Source organism: Buteo buteo, chromosome 13 (assembly GCF_964188355.1).
Source record: "Buteo buteo chromosome 13, bButBut1.hap1.1, whole genome shotgun sequence".
NCBI classification, from domain to species: domain Eukaryota; kingdom Metazoa; phylum Chordata; class Aves; order Accipitriformes; family Accipitridae; genus Buteo; species Buteo buteo.
In genome coordinates, this window is record NC_134183.1 from 34,854,897 (window position 1) to 34,873,201 (window position 18,305).

General features: G+C 35.9%; 1 protein-coding gene across 7 annotated transcripts in view; it reads left to right on the forward strand.

Annotated features, from left to right (window-relative positions):
* The window catches only part of RAB8B (RAB8B, member RAS oncogene family), a 29,330-nt gene extending 11,727 nt beyond the window's left edge, over positions 1 to 17,603 (forward strand). For 2 of the 7 annotated variants that reach the window (XM_075045510.1, XM_075045512.1), the window contains exons 2-10: positions 5,982 to 6,042; positions 7,229 to 7,289; positions 8,649 to 8,726; positions 9,745 to 9,834; positions 10,633 to 10,698; positions 12,897 to 12,947; positions 13,446 to 13,470; positions 13,600 to 13,767; positions 15,890 to 17,603. In XM_075045510.1, the coding sequence (XP_074901611.1) occupies positions 5,982 to 6,042; positions 7,229 to 7,289; positions 8,649 to 8,726; positions 9,745 to 9,834; positions 10,633 to 10,698; positions 12,897 to 12,947; positions 13,446 to 13,470; positions 13,600 to 13,767; positions 15,890 to 15,939 (650 nt within the window). In that variant the 3' untranslated portion in view covers positions 15,940 to 17,603. Of the gene's footprint in view, positions 1 to 5,981; positions 6,043 to 7,228; positions 7,290 to 8,648; positions 8,727 to 9,744; positions 9,835 to 10,632; positions 10,699 to 12,896; positions 12,948 to 13,445 lie in introns of all 7 variants that reach the window. The other 5 variants (XM_075045511.1, XM_075045514.1, XM_075045515.1 and 2 more) reach the window with 5 other exon arrangements.
* Positions 17,604 to 18,305: the final 702 nt, after the last annotated feature.

An 18,305-nucleotide genomic window follows, 5' to 3' on the forward strand; every position in this document is an offset into this window, starting at 1 on the left:
GAGACAGTATACTGATGTAGCGCAGGAAAATATTCCTTTTTAAAAAAATTGAAAAAAAAATAGTTGTATATTTAATCCAAACCCTGCAATTCCTACTGCTGAGAACAACAAAAATAGTAATCCCTGGGTAAGCTATGGGAACAAACTGATGTCCTTCAGCTGTTGGATGCATATGGAAAAAAACAGGTTTCTGGAAGAGTGTTGTCCTGTAGGTATGTCCATACTTGGAATCTGCATGGAAGATGTTGAAACTCTAGCTCTGTTCACGTGTCCACAAAAAGCTCGTGTGTGTGATCAGTGCTGATAGCTGCACATCTGTCATCTTGTGATGGGCAAGGTGTGTAAATGAGCGCTTCAGTGTCCTTCAGTACCAATCACAACTCTTCGAAGTACAATGAAAAGCATGTGCGCTGGCAGCAGTTGATTCTGAAACACTTACTGCTGCAGTATGTTGGAGATAACAGGTTTGTGACGGCTCTCAAATTCAAACCCATCCTTTGGAGAATCAGCAGAACAATACCAGCTGTTACAGCTATGCTGTAAAAATACTACTGCTTACTAGTTCTGATGTTCATCTATGCAACTTAGTGGTTTGCTGTTCACAAGAAGCAAAGCCTATAGGGAGAAGTATTTTCCAAGTAATTCTCTCCCAGAATTCAAGAAACCAAAGGTCAAGTATATTGATTTTCAGTCATGTGCCTCTTCTCACTTCCTTTCTTTGAAGGTAGGTTACAAATGTGCTTGCTCATTTCTAAGTTGCTTTTAATTCAGCCTTAACTCGCAGTGACTGCAGGAAAATGTTTCCCTTTCCTTTTGTATATCTTGAAGACTCTTGTGTCTTGCAGTAAAGAAGTTGTAAATTTTTCTCCCTCTCAGCTCTGCCCATTGAAAAAAATCAAAACCCCACATATAAACACAGTAGGCAAGGAAGAACCAATGCTGGGAAGTTGGGAGCAAGCCCAGCTTAAAAGTTGATGCATAAATTCCAGTTGTTCTGATGCTGTATTGTTCAAAAGGGTAACGAGACTTTATCTTGACTCCTTTCGCCATCTTGGAATGAATTCCTTTTTATTGTGATCTATGTCCAATGGTGGTAAGTGCCACAAAGTTTCTGTTTATCAGGGAATCCCACTGGAAAAATCTTTTATTTTAATTTAATTTTACTTCTTCCATTCTTACTTCAAAAGAGTAAGGTAAGATTTAGATAACTTCCTTAAGAGCATGGGTTTTTTATTATGTGCAGGTCATGCAAAAGAGATCTCTTAATTTTTAGTTTGATAAACAAGATCTGATGCTGTGGTGCTTCTTTTATATTCTTTGATAGATGGGTCTAAAATGAGACTCTTTCTAGCAAGCAAATCGGGTGTTAATTTTTTCACAGCTTCTTTGCCAATTTTTGGTGTTTAATCACTTTTTTAAATTCACTTGGCTTGTATATTTAAAAAAATCAAAACACCCACAAACAAAAGACAACTAAACCATTTAAAATGCCAGTACATCGAGTACTAATTTTTTTTTTTTAAATAAAGTATTGCTTTGCCAGAGATGGAGGAATACTCTACTGTGGTAGATATACAGGCTAGTATACACCATCAGAGATTAACCTTTATTTGCATCTTGAAAGGGCCTGATTTCCTGGCGGATTTCTTGCTACATCTGCACCAGAAAAATATTATTAAATACACAGACTCCATGAACTTAGTGAAATGGGAACTGTATTGAATCAACTTGAGTTAAAAATCAACAGAAATTGTTACATGATCATACAGATTTCTTATATGTAAGGTCCAGCTGCTGCAAACTAATGTTGAGCCACATGAAAAATTAACTTAAAATACTGTGGTTAACTATGTAATACAGGTAAATGTTAAGAATTCTAATACTTGCTTGCCACTGGCTACTAAGTGATTTTTTTTTTAATTTTTTTTTTTACATTCATTTATGTGTGTTTCTTTTCTGTCTGTCTTTCACTACTTGTATTCTTCCAGAACATGACCTTTCCAGTACCTTCTTGCTAAGCAGACTGAGGACCAGAGAAACCTTTTACCTTCAGGAAGTATTTGCTGGTACTATTGTTAACAGTTTACTTATTCCAGCCAGAATACTTTGGTTTGGTTTCTTTGTGCTGTAGCATTTTCTGCAACAGAAATTTTGTTTAAAAGAAGAAAGACGACAACCTATCAGTCCAACCAGCGGTACTGTGTAGGGAAAAGTTGTAGTGGAGACCTAGCTGAAACTGATTCTGTAGCACGGAAAAACTTGAGATACTGACTCTGATGACTATAGGGTTAAAATCACGGATAAGGGGAGAACAAAAGAGTAACAGTGATGCCTTGAGAGTAAGCTACTGTTCTAAAAACTAAAGTAGCAAAATGAACTGTTTCAGCATCTCTGCTCAGTTTGTCCTTACATTCTTGTAGGAATTGCATCAGACTAGTTTGGTTAAGGTTCATAGTAGAAAACCATTGGTACTAAAGCTGGAAAAGGAACCTCTCAATATGTACTGCTGGGCAGTCCTGTACATTTAGTATTGTAATGCAGCTCTTTGGAACATTTCCCAATGCCTCTTTAAAATGATTGCATTACAGCTTAATTATGGGTAAAATCTGCCTAGGTTGGCTGGATAAGGAGGAACATGTAACTAGGGAGCAGAGTGGTAGAAGAAGTAGTGGTAGAAGATGAATGTGACTTTTTTACCTAAACCAAAAGAGGCCTAGGTGAGGCCAGTCTCCCTTCCCTGGTCTCCTATTTGGGTACGTGGCGTTGGACAGTGGTATACCCTAGCTGGTGAATTTTATTAGGTTTGTGTAGTGATACAAGGTAAGTAACGGCCACATGCAGCTCTCATGGTTTTTTTGTGTCAGTCTTTGTGTGGCACTAATGACACTGACTTTTTCTTAGTGTGCAGATTTCTCTGCTCAATGTATTCTTTGTCAGTTTTATTGGAAGCTATGAGAGAAAATATCCTCAGTAAAGTGAGTAGAGAGGATGCATCCCTGGCCTGTAGTTAGCAAGGATCTGAAAAGGATTTTGAAGAACAATAAGCCCTCAGCTACTTTTACCCCATGGTGCAAGGGAAATGCAAGCAATTACAGTCCTAACAATGCACAGTTCAGGTCTCAGCTTTGACTTCATCCTTGCAGGCTGAAAGTTTGCGATTTCTGCAACAGATGCTCTTCTAATATGTACTGACTTGCTAGATGGACACCAGTGCGTCAGACTTATGTGGCAACTCTGCTTTAACAGTTAAAAATAATTATCCTGTTAGACTTTGCATTCTAAGAATTAATCTGGGTCTGTGTTTTCTAAAAGCTTCTAAAACTTAACTTCAGATGGACATCCAAATGTTTCTGGGCTTTTCCTCCCTACTGGAGAGAACAGCATTGCACATTGCATTTTAAAACTGTGAAAGCTGTGTGATCCTTCGCAGTCAAACTTTCTGATTCACGAATGACTCTTCTTTGTTAGACCCCAGTATCTTCAAACTTTTGTATCCCAGTGTGTGACTGTGTAAAATAAGAATTAATTGATAAAGGAAACTTTCCGTCAGTAATTACTTTTGAAATGCTGTAGTCATTGGAGTGTTTTACATGCCATAATTTAATTTTAACTGTAACCAAAATGTTGCTTGTACTTAGCCATGCAAGTGCACTTGGCAGGAAGTGGTAACACATGTCACCACGCTTTGCTCTACAAATGTTTGCAGCTCACCACTTCCTGTTACTGAAGTGAAAGAACAAAAGAAACAGCAGTTTCTAGTTCATTTTAGCCTCTAAAAAGTTGCAGCTGCATTGGTTGAACTTATTAGTATCATAACAGAAATATTCATGGACTTCCTCTTTATATTCTTTTAGCTTTGAAGTTCATCTTTATTTGAGAATTTAGGTGAAGTTCCTGCTAGAAATCTTATGTTCTGAGAAGATCTTTTTGTGCAGATCCTGAGTTTTAGAAGTGATCAAAGGAATGGTGGTATAAATCATCTTCGTGCTGCGAAGGAAATGACTCACCACAATAAACCAGTCTGTGCAAGGCATGGATTGGTGCACACAGATATCTAACTGCAGTGTAAGCTTGCTTTCTCAGAAAACCGTCCCTACAGGAGTCTTTCACTGTTTATGCTGATGTGTCTTAGCTTCAGTAGTTGACAGCATATACAGAATTATCTTTAAAACACAGTAGTCTCTCAACCTAGTTTTCCCAGTTGTTGTTATACTTAATTCTAAGACTTCAGGCCTAGACACAAAGCAGCTTTTAAAACAGATTTAATTTGATATTGTCCATGATACAATACCCTTTCCAGAAAAATCTGTATTTGTGCTTTATAACCTTTGAGGCCAAAAGAAAATCTATTGAGAGCAAAGGTACTTTGTTTTCCGGCCATGAAAACAATTACCTGTGATTTCAGCAGGTGTTGCACCTACTTAAGAGAAAAACCTTTACAACAGGGGAGACACAGAATCCTATCAAATGTAAAATTGAAACACTTGCCAAGCTTCTGTTACATGTAATGAGGATTTTTTTTTTTTTAAGTACGCATCATTCTTATGTCATTTTTAGAAGAATGAATTAATGAAAGTGTCTTTTTTGCCTGTAAATTTACTAGTGAATCGTGGGAAATGGCAATTGTAGCAGTAGTCATAGCATTTTAAATTAATGCAATTAATTTCATATGCTGTTAAAAGTGCTGATGTGATATTTCTGCTCATAATTTGTATTCTAACTAATGGGCTAAACTACATATCCATAGCACATCAAGATCAGCTGGCTGAGACTTGGTATTTTCAGTATATTAAAATATTAATATTGCATGTGAGAAGAATGAAAGTCAAATAGTTAATGAATGTCTGTATTTCATATTCAAATACTATTGTAGTATATTTTTAAAAATCCCATAGCTTCCTCCTTAAGTGATGGATGAATTCTTAAAGCTCGAAACAGCATTTTCCCAATTAAGATACTCTTGATAAGTGTCACTTAAATTACATCTGAACAAAGAAGAAATTAAATAAATAAAATAACTTACCTGCCCAAAAAAATGGGCCATTAGTTTCAAAACAGATTAATTGGGGGGTATATGGAAGTGGCTGTCCTGGGATTCAAAAATCTGGCAGTCACATACTGGGACTTGAACAGTCTCAATTTGAACTATGTTATAGCATAGGTTTAGAGATGCGAAAGTTAAAATAGTCCAGGGTAAAGGCTAGTCTGTTTTGACATATTGGCTTTAATTCATAGATCCATTTTATCCCTCTAAACCTTAAAAGACATTATTAAGCCCTTCTGAATTAATTCTTCCCCCCGACACCCCCCCAGCTTAAAATCTGTCTTCAAAATCAGTCTCAGAACTGATGGTTACCATGTGGAAGTGTAAGCAGGGGAAAGGAGAGAGGTGTTTCTTGATACCTTTTGGAGCTTCCTAGAATATCGAAGTTACTCCTAAACTGGTGTTCTTAAAGTCCCATGTGTCATCTATTTCAGGCACCTTCAGTAACTATCTGTATAGCTTTTATCTCCTGTGACGCTTTACCATTTACTGTGATGTCTGATTAGACTGCATTAAACATCAGTTTTCAGAAGTAGATGCCAGTTTTGAAAAGGAGCTAAGGGGTGATAGTATGTATTTTTTCCTCGGAGCCAGCAGAGGTTCTGGGGAATTGACTTGAACTGCTACATTCATACTAGTGACCTTATCAGTGTAAAATGGAAGAATTTTGAGATTAAATGTTTCTCTCATAATCTTAATTAACTCCAGTAGTGAGCCTCAGTTTTTGGTCTATTTTTATTGTGCAGAATAATTTATCCTTGATATGTTGGATGCAGCCAAAAACTTTGTGCATCCTCAGCACTTCCTAGTGTTTGGAAGAAATGGCAACATCAGAATAATTCTTTTGCCTAAGTTTGCTCTTACCAAATTGTCAAAAGGAAACTGAACGCTTCCTTTTCATTTATTGCAAAACTTAGACTCTCTCTTTCTCTGGCAGGAATTGACTTTAAGATCAGAACAATAGAATTGGATGGAAAGAAAATCAAGCTACAAATATGGTAAGTATTCCAAAGTAATTTAAATTTTCAGTGAGTATCGAATTAGTCTTTGAACAGGAATACTTCATAGCTTTTGAGCCTGGGTGTACCAGAAGTTTCACACCTTTTATACATTGACTGTCCGTAAGGTTTATGCTTTCTTCTAGCTTGCTCTTGGAGTGGTTCTGCTTCAGTAGCACAGGAAATAGCCTGTTCATATGCAAACGTTGCAGCAACTTCCCATTTTATCAAAAGCTGTCCTCTTAAATGCCCTTTTAGCTATTCAGTGTGGAAGAGAAGTATTAACTCCATAGCTGTAAACTAAAATATGCAACCTAATAAAATGTAATCTCCTCTGATACTTTGATACCTAGTTGTACTCACAGAGGCACAGGTGAGTGATAACGCTCCTGTTCCTTTGCATGGTGGGTTAGTAGAGACTGAGTCTCCTGATAGCAGCAGATGAGTATTTTTGGTGTAGCATTGTTACATATGCTAAACTCTTTAAATGCTACTGGTGAATGTAGGGAGGGGTCTTGCTGATTTCTCAGGTTCTTGAAAAGATAGTTGTGATACTTGCATGTGAGCCAGAATTCTCGTGGCTAAGGAAGTGAAGTGCCAGAAGTGGTTGGTAAAAATTTTCTGTCTGTAATGTAAGTCAAAAAGCTGGTTTTTGTCAGGCCTTTGGAGTTCAGCTCCCACTAGATGTGACTAGTAGCCAAACACTTTGGTCCTCTTGTTCACTCACAGACAGATACTGCTTTGAAGTCATCTAGAATAAAGTATCAGCACACTAAGGTATAGTGGCTGATTTTAATAGCTAACTGTACGTGAGAATGCACTATCGTAAAATATTTTACTGCTGCATGTGTTAATTTTTGTTTAATGCAGGACTCAGATGCATCAGAGCTGCCTTTTTTAGTTATTCTAGGGAAGGCTGTGTAGTGCTGAGTTTTATTGCTTGCATGAAAATTTAAATGCTTTTGTGCCATATTTATGATGCTGCTATAACCACTGATGTAAGCAGGGTAGCTTGGGAGTGAGGAAGATTTTGAGGGCTGAAGAACTTGTGCAAACAGCTTCTAAATGGTATTTTTTGTTAATGAGTGAGTATCAATACATTGTTACTCTATTTAAAAAGACATATCTAAGTACAGAACAGTGTACAGATCACCTCTAACAAATACTTGTTTTCACTGAATTTTAGGGATACAGCAGGCCAGGAGAGATTCCGCACAATCACAACAGCTTACTACAGAGGAGCCATGGTAAGTGCTCTCACTTTAAAAAAATTAGGCACAACTAATGTAACTGGTTTGCTCTTCTTAAGGTTACATCATGTAAGTCTTTGACTGGAGTATTAGATAATTGTGGCTTGAGACGTGGGGAATAAAATTTGTGATTTGGTTGGGGTTTTCTTGTTTTGTGTTTTTCTGTACTTTGTCTGGTCCTGGTTTTGTGATGAAACTTCAAGCCTTATTGTCTTTTTTTTAATATAATTAATTTCTGCAGATTATAATAAGAAGCTAAGTTGCCAAGCTTTAATCAGACAAATTTTTTTAATGCAATCAACCCCTTTAAACATTTGAAATGTTTGAAAAATAGATAATGAATTATTTTAATATTAAAAGTGTATTTCACTGAATTGCTTTTCCTTCAGCCAGTAGAGATTGTAAAATCTGGGCTAGAAGTACAATCACCTACAAAAACTACTATTACTTTTTCCTCCATTAAGAATGACTTGAAGTCAAATAACTGACTTAGAGCCTGCACTCTTTGTGGTACAGCTGCTTGTAATGGTTCTTAATGCTATGATTTGAGATACTTTATGTTGGGATGCTGTTAATTTCAACTTGCTGATTACTAGCTATACTGCTACTACATGTTTTTATTGCTTTGTAAGAACAGATCTGTCCCATTCATAGGCTGGCTGTGGGTCTGTTACGGAATAGAGATGAGGAGAAATAGTAATGGTTGTGGCTCTGTGTTAGAGCTTTCTAGTACTTAAAAAGGTTTTGGCAGCGACATGGTCTTCTCCCCACCTCCCAGTCCATGGCCAAGGACTTTTCTTTGTCCTACGAGGAATGATTGGAAAGGCAATAAGGAATGGAGGTGAACCTGGCAATCTGTCCTTAATGCAGCTGTTGTGTTGTTTCCCATACTTTGCTAATTGTTGAGAGCCCATGCTAGTATATGTACATAACTGTCTGAAAGAGCTAAAGCTTCTGGGAGAGCACCTAGTGTCAGCTTTGCTGTAAGTATCTACTGGCCCCAGCAGATTGGATCTCACAGGTTTGTCATCTTTGACTGCTTAAAGCTACTGCTTCTCAACTTGACTTTAACAATAGAGTCCTGATTGCTGTTGTAGTAGAATTTCTAAACTTCTCCTGACTATAGGCTAATAATTTAAAATTTCACATAGGTGGTGCGTTTGACCTCTAACAGTGGGAAAAGATGTTAAATAGTAATATTTTGGGTAAATTCTCAGCAATGGCATAATACTTTGAGAAAGGATTATAGGTGCATAAGTCATATGTTGAATTTCTTGGAAGTATACTCAACAGCATACATCAAAAGTCAACCAATAGTGCTAGCTCATCTAACGAGATTTTCTTAACTTTATTTAGGGAATTATGCTGGTGTATGACATCACAAATGAAAAGTCTTTTGACAACATAAAAAACTGGATAAGAAACATAGAGGAGGTAGGTGCTTTGGCAAGTACTTCTTACTCGTTCCATCTTATGATTTCCCTGGGACAAATAATAATCAAGTAATTATTCACTTCATTATAGTAGCCAACATATATGGCCAAGTTAGACTGTGCAGTGAATGCAACAGTGATTATCAGTGGGGACAATATTATCTCGTTCATCTAGGGATAGAAGGTAGAAAACTTAGTTTAAGAAGTAAGCATAAAGTATTTCAAAACTGCTCTTACTATATGACTGTTATTGTTCTTTTTTGCTTTTGGGTGTGTCTAAGGAGTGGGAAGGAGCAAGATCTTAGGGTGTCTACCTTTCACTGAGATGATGACAGATCTCTCTAACTTCAGTTGTTACTATGTTGTGTGTTTTGTCTGATTAGAGATTTTTGACCTTTTCATTTGGTCTTGGGTAAGCTTCCTTCCTGCTAACTTACTGTAAATCGTTTAATGGGACATGCTGTCAAGTAGGGATAGGTCATTATGAAGTTAGAGGAGAAACCCTAATTTTAGCCAAGCTGTAGTTAGGTAACAGAATGTTACTGGGTTTTTTTCCTTAAACATAAAATCCATGGGCTTCTTGTTGAAGTTCTCTTGCTGAAGTGATTATTACATAAAAATTCTTTTATTAATAATCTATTTAAAAAAAATGCAAGTGTATTGCATAATGATACTTCAGCCAAATACCCTAGATATCCATGCACCACTTGGAAGTAAAGTATGTACCGTTACATTTCCAGAATAACCAAATGCATGTGCACAGCCTGGTACAGAGCTCATGGTACTGTATTTGATCTGTAGTAATACAGAGGCAAATTTAATCTAGGAGTCTTTATCCAACCTCTTTTAATATTTAAATATTAAATTGCCCGTTTCAAAAGTTAGTTTCTTTCTCAGTAATGCCTTCACATTAGATAACTTTTTAAAAATAAAATGTTCATTTGTGGATGAGTTTGACACGTAAATTTCTTTTAAATATGCACTTTTTGCTTCTGAGAGATTACTTTTTCTTCTTTCAGCATGCCTCTTCAGATGTAGAAAGAATGATCCTGGGTAACAAATGTGATATGAATGAAAAAAGACAAGTCTCAAAAGAAAAAGGCGAGAAGGTAAGCTTTGGTGACTTACCTTGTTCAGAAGCCTACTTTTCTTAGGATTTTGGCTGCTGGATATTTGGTATGTTTTAGGCATATGAGAGATAATGGGCCTCAAACCTCTTGTTTCAGAAACTTTTATTTATTATAGGATGCTAGGTTGGATTTTTTTGTTTAAATGGCACTTGACTGTCTTCAAGCTTGACTGAACTTGATGGTACTATTGTCTTGAGGGGAAGATCCTGTAAAGAATGTTGACCTTTGCTATAGTGTGAAGTATTCTAAATTTCAATATAAAGCTATGTTTATAATTTGATCATGTTGTACTCAATTCACCATGGTGGTTACTTGCTCTTGTCATAAGTACTGTTATTAAAGCTTAAGTAATTAGTTGTTCTGCAGAACAAACAAGCAAGTAAGAATGCTATACAATCTATCATGTACACAGCTACAGTAGTGTAGTTGCTAGTAACACAACTTATGGGATGGTTGTATGTAGTTATCTGGTCCATAAATCCATATCAATGAAGATTCTATCTTAATGTTCTTTTATGTCCTAAATAAGTCTTTTTATGAGCAATTAATCTCTCTGTTGGTTTTGAATTTACATGAGGGTATGGCTTGTTCTAATATTTTGTCTAATTGTCCAGTAACTTTAATGTTTTTGCAAGAGAAAAGCAGAAATGAAGCTTGTTTGGTTTTGTTTTTAAAGCTTGCTGCAGCATACAGCATCTATTTATTATGAATCTAGGTGAAACATTCCTTTTACAAAGGAACTTCAAAAAAACTGAAAAACTTTAACCTCTCTTCCAGTTAGCAATTGATTATGGAATCAAGTTTTTGGAGACAAGTGCAAAATCCAGCATAAATGTGGAAGAGGTAAGAGATGCATGTTATGCTTAAGTGTGTTTCTTGAACTACTACTGTGGAGGCATGTTTCATGTTCTGACCTGATCTGGGATCTGAAATACCAGCTGTGCTACTGGGTCACCAATCTTGTTATATTTAGAGAGCTACTGTAAAATCCAGCATTTCTTGTTTTCTGGTTATGTCTGGAATTGTTTTTTTTTTAAATGGGTATTAACAGAGTGGTTTACTATTATTGTAGCAAACAGTTGCTTTAGACTTCTGTGCCTCACTACTTAAATTGCAAGTGCTTTTGGAAAGGGAATAGGTGTAATTTTAGAACAATGCTTTGTGCAGGAAATTAGATTCAAGATTATTTACTTTCAGAATAACATGCTACTGTGTCAAGGAGCCTTCAGGTGACTAATAAATATGTGCTATGCAGATGAGACCGAAGATTTGTATGTTAACCTACAACATCAGCATAGACTGTCATAAGCTGATCTTACAGGAGGAGAAGGGCTTATAATACTCTATCTATAGACTTGCAGTCTTTTCCTGCAAATAAATTTTGTGCTAAAAACACAAGATCCCTATTTATCAGAGCATAAGGAAATAGAATCGGAAGGAAGAGTGGCTCAACTCCAGTCTATCTTACCATGAATCACTCTTGTCATCTTAGGGAGGGTAAAGGGAGGATCTTAACTCTATGAAGTGTGGACAAGAAAATAATATGATATCAAAAGGCAGTTACATTAAGATTCATTCATTCAGATAAGGCATACTTGTTCTTAAATGTTGTTCCTGTACCTAATCATCTAAAAGCCTTTCCATATATATGGATGGGATACCTTTTAAAAGTCTTCCAAACATGTACTTAATTTAGATCATGCAGCTAACAAATTAACTAGATACTAAAGAGGCTGCTAGTTTAAAATAACATGACTGATGCCGAGCCAGCCAAATGTTTTTTTTCTGATTGCAGGATGATTGTTATACAATATAGTTAGAATGGACTTATTTGCATTGTGCTGCATCTGGAATAGTGCTTGACGTGATTTTTGCAGTATCATTATGATTCTTACAGCAGACAATGGAAGTGTGAACATTAGCAGCTAATACCAATGCTGGATAGCAATAGTCTAATAAAAAGTACTTTTCTTCTTCTTTAGTTCCTGCAGATGGTTGACTTGCTCTTTTATCACATGCTCTGCAATTTCATTTTAACTCCTGTTGGTCATTAAATGTACAACATGAGTTTGTGCTTATTCCACATGACTTGGCTATCTGAATATTTTTTTAAATTGTCACATGAGTAGTGAAGAAAGCATTAAAAAATGCAGCTGGTATAGGCATTCAGCAAGTAACGACTTAGTCGTCTTTCCACCAAATGCTTAACTTGTGAGAAATGACACAATTGTGATATTCTTGTGATCAGAAGTGAATTAATTTATTTGTTGTGATTTTATTTGCATTAAATGAGTGTCTGTGGATATATTCCAAACACAATGAGAGGGGAAGTGTTTACAGGTTTTTTTTTACTTTGTGGAACTGTCTTTGGATTGTTGATATCTCCAGATAGCCTAAAAGTCTTACTTTTCCCTGCTTCTGGAGAATTGCAAAATTCTGCTACAGAAGTTTCTTTGCTCCTTCATACATTGAAGTCTGAGATGCTGAGATTTGCCAGAGTGATTATTTTAATTTTTTTTTAATAGGGATGTTGGAAGCATAAATAACTTTATAGATAGTCCAGGAGCAAAACTTTTGGAGGACAGAAAGCAAGCTAACCTTAATGTGACTTCTCAGGCATGCCATCCTCAAACCTCTCTGAGAGTTTCTAGTTGCGATGCACAGTACAATTTAGCAAAAAAAAAAAAAAAAATATTAGTGTGTGTTAGTGTATGCAGCCTTCTCTTCAGCAGATTTTTTTTTTTTTTGCCCGAGAGGTATGTGATGGGAAAGTCTGTTCATTTGCTTCAAACATTGGAGGGATGGAGACTAGAAAGAAATAGTTTTTTCTTATAAAGCATGCTTAGTGCAGTTTTAAGTTAACAGCTAGTGTACATAGAATGCCTTGCAACTTGAAGTGCTAGCAATGGCCTACAAAATACTGTGGTGTTAATGTGTCTGGTTACTCCAAATCTATCTTGTCTTTAATGTGTCTTGTGACTAACTCTCTTTCTTTTTCTTTTTTTTTTTTTAATTTTTTTTTAATTTCTGTTCCTCACCAGGCATTTTTCACACTTGCACGGGACATTATGACAAAGCTCAACAGAAAAATGGTTTGTATTTCCAATTGGCATACAAACTAGATACATTGAAATGACTGCTATAATAATTGGCTGAGTAGTAGCCTTATCAAAAAACTCCTGGGGATTACAGTGAATGCTAGATCAAATTTGAGCAAACAGTGCTTTATCACACTTTATTACACATCAGTGTGTAATTGTTAATTATTTTGTATGAACATTAACATTGGGCAGTCTGAAACTGATGTGTTCTTTTGAAATGTAACTGTGTGATCCTTGTTTTATTAAACATTAAATTATGTAGTCACTCTTTCAGCTAACACTTCAGATCTGGATTGTTGGATAAATGTGGGGGTTTTTTTAAATAGGCAGTTTATTGAGTGATTAACAGTCTGAGTAATTGAGGAGCTCAAGTTGCAATAAACCTCTGCTCTTGTTATTGCTTTGTAAGATGGGGAAGTAGGGAGGGAAACTAGGAAAACTATGCTTATTTTTTCTGCATTTTATGATGTTGATACTCTTTTCTTTCAGAATGACAACAGTTCGTCAGGGGCAGGTGGGCCAGTAAAAATAACAGAAAATCGATCTAAGAAGAGCAGCTTCTTTCGATGCACGCTACTTTGATGAACTTCTAATGATAGACTGCAGCACACTTAGAACCTTTTCTGCTTCTTTGAAAGCACAGGGTCACAAAGCCTCAGAAATAATACCACCAAGCTGCTGCTGAGAGCTCCATTGAACGTAGACTGCGATACACAAAATACCAAGTGGATTTTGCTCGCTAAGCCTATTGACCTGTCAGGCTCTTCTTTCTCAGATATGGAAGCTATGAAGTGGAGACACAAATGCAAGAGTTAACTTGTTTTCCTTTTTTACTTTCTGTTTTATTGCCTGTTGCAAAAGCTGCTATGTTTCTTTTAACTTTGCACATCCATATTGGCCTCTTACTGCCTGTTACAGCACAATCTTACATTTGTATTTGCACAGTTTGACTTGTAAGTAAGATTCTTAACAGATTTGTGCAGGTTTTTCTTTTTAAACAAATTTATTTTCAAGCAGAAGAGCCAGGGGAAAAATTAAGTCTCACTTCCATTATTTTCTATGCTGTATACTTGTGGCCATGACTGCAGTATGGATGTTGACACACTAGTGATGAGAATTACTGTAACAATTGGCATTTAACAATTTGTGTGGGTTTTTTCTCTTAGATGCACAAATCTGTTCATGCAGAAGCTGTGGCTTCTATTCTGAATGTAGTGTGTTGCTTTTCTTTCTTTACCAGACTTCACAAAGTTGTGTTCTGCATTGCCAGTCACTGTCTGATTCACAGATGCACCTTTCAGTTATTTGAATAAACACAATGTCTTTCCACACTTAACTTCCCTTTGTTAGCTCAAACTGTCTGCACCTTTTTTTGTTTCTGACACTCTGGAGTTGAAATCGTCACAAATTGGCCTCATCACTATCACTTAAGTGGCTTGTGGAAGCTGAATGCATGACTTTTGAGTAACCTCTTTGTGGATTCATTTGTTCAGAAATGACTGCTTCTAAAGGTGACTTCCATTTCTACTGTAATTCTAAGGATAGTTCGTTAATGTCTGTAAGCATTGACCCTGACAACAGTGGTGTCCAAAAACTAGCTTCCTGTGCAGTTGCTGAAATTTATCAAGTTCTGGCACTAAGGAAGTGGTCACATTAGGGCTGTAATGTACTATTAGTTATGGAGTTAATGCTGAATGTGTGAAGCCCTCTCTGGTCTGCTCAAGCAGTTAAGTTATTTTTTCATCAAAAACTGGTACAGTGACCTAGACTGTTAGAAGCAGAGTTGAAACATAGTTGCCTTTTTTTACTCAACTGAGCATTGTATAACCTAGTCTTTGTTCTACTACTTTTTTAATGTCTTCTGAAAAATTTCCTCAATGAACAATTAAAACAGGTGCTTTAGTTCTGTTGATGTGCCAAACTTGGACCATTGTAAGCTTTAACTACAAGTTTGTGTCCAGAATGTTTGTTCTTAGGGGATAGGTGCATTCTGTCATTGTCAAAGTTAATGTCTGATGTGCTTGCTTTTGCCTCACTACATTGTCTAGAGTTGTAAACAGTGAGTTGGTTGTTACCACAGATAACTGCTTCATTTTGTGGTGTCAGGTACTGAATTTGTCATCTCTGGGTCTGTTGTAAATATTTTGAAAGTGAACGGGGGGCCAATAGCATTAGATTTAAAGACTTTTTTGATTTTAAAAGGTTTAACATTAGTAGCTGGTTCCATAAAGTTTTAAGTGGTTATCAACCTGTCCCCACATGTAGTTTAGTAGAAATAGTTATTGTAACTAGATGGTGAATCTCATAAACTGCTGTTGCTGCACTAAAACAGAAAAATCTTCATGGCAACAAGGTTTAGTGAAAATACAAAGCAACCCTAACTGCTCTGTTGTCTACCCTTGATGTTTTTCTCAGACAGGCTGAAGCAGTTATGTTTTCTGTATGGTTTAAAAAAGTGCTTCTATACAGAAAGTGTTGTGACACCAATTATGAATGTTGTTTATTTTTAGTAATTTACCTCTGACTTATTTGGTGTCGTAATACTTTGATTTTTATCTCAGGGGTTGTCTGGAAACCAAAACTGACATGTTCTGTGTTTGGCACCATTTACAGAATGCTTTGTATTGTTTTTCCTGTTTTTGCTGTGTGGTTAAATGTTCATTCAATATTAGTCTCCATGAACTTCCCTTTGAAAGAGCCTGTAAGTAGTAGGGTCTATGAAGTGCTTCTTGAAGCAGCAGCAAATTGGGGTATCTGCTCTGTATGGGGGGGGGGAGAAAAAAAACTTGCTATTTTCTTACATTTAGCTGTGCTAAACTGTACATAAATGTGAGGTAAGACCATAGGAAATTCACTTTATGCATGATAAAATAATGCAGTAATATTTCACTTTGCTTAATGTTCATGTAAAGTTCATCTTTTTCTATTTGTAGAAGAATTTAATGCAATTTTGTTGTCCCCTGCTGAAACTGAAGAATTCTAATTTCATGTGGTCTTATGGATAAGGTAAAATGCAGATTTCGCTCTCTTTCTTTGTTGTTTTGCCTCCACCCCTCTTCTCCAGCAGTATTAAATGGCTAGTGGCTGCACTTTATCGGTGTGCTAACTTTTGGTCAGTATAGACCTTTTTCTGTGTACAGTCTGCCTTGTCAGACATTGAAAAATGTGCTGTATCTTAGCGTGCAAATCAGCTGTATGTTTTACTGCAAAGTTTTTTTTTAGCTATATTTTCCTTTAGACAAGCAGGTGATGATAAATGGTATGTTCTGCCTATGCATCAGATGCTGGGTACTACAGGCTTTTCTAATATCACTATGATTGTTTTGTGCAGTCTCTGTTGCTACTTTGCTCAAGACTATATAATCTAAATTGTGAAGGACTCTTAACTATACCTCAGTCAACTAGTTAGTATTCTAATGTCCATTAGAATGAAAGTCATATAATTATTCATTAAGCAGCAAATGTATTTCTGTTTTATTTCAGAAATTGCCATTAACCTTTCAGGAAAAGCAGACATTTTTTGGTGGATTTCGATACAACAAAAATACTGCTTATGCTATGGAGTTTTATGAAATCTTTCCCTCAACCCCATGTCTGTGCACTATATCTTGACCAATATTTTTCTAAATGGTTTAAAAAAAAAACCCAACTGGTCTCAGTGCTTTGCAATTTTAGCTTTCAGTCTGTTCTCAGCAAAACATGCACAAGAAGTTTTTGTTGACTGTATATAGAATATTTGATTTACTTACTGTCTGGAAGTTCTATTATTGCTAAAGCTTAAACCACTCATGAAACTTAATGCAGCTCACTTCTCTATTTGGGGGACAGTCTCAAAAATGCTAATTGACTTTTCAGACCTGTAGTTCTTTTTACAGAAAGTGTTTCCTATTGTAAGTACCTTTCCCATACTAGTCTGCTGAAGTCAAGTGAATTAAGTGGATCATTTTCACAAGTGAGTAAAGGAGTCTTGAATATATGTATCACATTAAGATATTATGAATGGATAATGATTTGAAAGTACATGAATAATATGTAAAATGCATAAATGTGTTATTTGTGAAAATGCGTCTGGTTATCTATTAATGTAACTGAAATTTTGCAATGTTAAACTTCTTAAGGATTGGTCTGTAGGTGATAATAGGTCTTTTTTCTCCTCCATTCACTGAACTGCTTATGCCATTCTCATTCTTATAAATAAAACTTGTATTTCTTTCCTCCACAAAAGCAGGATTTCAATTGATTTTTCTTGTTTCTGGTGAATTTAAGTATTTTAGTGCATTCCTATGGCCTTACAAACATTTTTGCAAATAAAACTTCAGTTATTTTAATGCTATATAGCTACCAAATTCAGAATAAGAAGTATAGTCCTTGAGAAAATGCTTAATTTTGAAATAGGATTGTTCTACTGTGTGTGTTTAAGCACATTTTATCTCTGGTATAAAGGTGTAATGTGAAAAGCTACTGCAGAGAAAAGTGAACTTGTCATGTGGTTAACTTGTAAACCTAATCATTAATTGTGTATTGATGTGTATAGACAAAAAACCAAACCCAACCCCTAAAAAAACCCTTCACACTCAATGGTTTTATTATTCCGTGTGACCTTTTTTACAACAATGTGTGTCTCAAATAAAAGTTACATAATGAAAAGTATTGGAGTATTTTGTATGAAATATTCCATGTAGTTTTTATACAGTTGGCATTTCCACTCTATTTTCAGTACATCTCTTGTGGAAGGGTGCCCAGCTGAGTTGCACCTGTAAAGCTTTGCTGAACTTCAGTGGCAAACCACAAGGGTTTTTGTATGCCTTTGCTTGTTCCTAAACTTGACTGTTCTTTAGATTTCTCCTGCAATTCCTCTATTCCTGTAGTTATTGCTTAAATTTAAGTATATTATTTCAATCACCTTCAGCTTCATAAGGAACCATTTTCCAGACATTTAGTGTCATGAAATACTCTTCCAAAGTAACTTCTGAGCAATGCCAGTAAAGATAACATGAGACACAATCTCCAATTTGATTTAGAATTATCTACTCACTGAAGCTGTTAATATTTCTTTGTTGTTGTTGTTGCTGTTTTAAATCAGCGTTATGTGAAAGGTAAGGCTCTTAAGTAACCTGAGGCACAAATATCACTAATTAATATAGCAAATACTGTTTGTCCAGCTTCCTTCAACACTGAATGTTGAGGGATTTGACAGAAATATTTATTGGCTATTATATTATATTAGCAATAGTTCTTGACTTTCAAATTATTGTGGTTTGGCAGTAACTCACAACTGGTATGAAAATTAGGAAACCTAAGGAAAGAATGGTTTTGTCTACCCAAGACAAAAGCAGATTAATAGTTAAG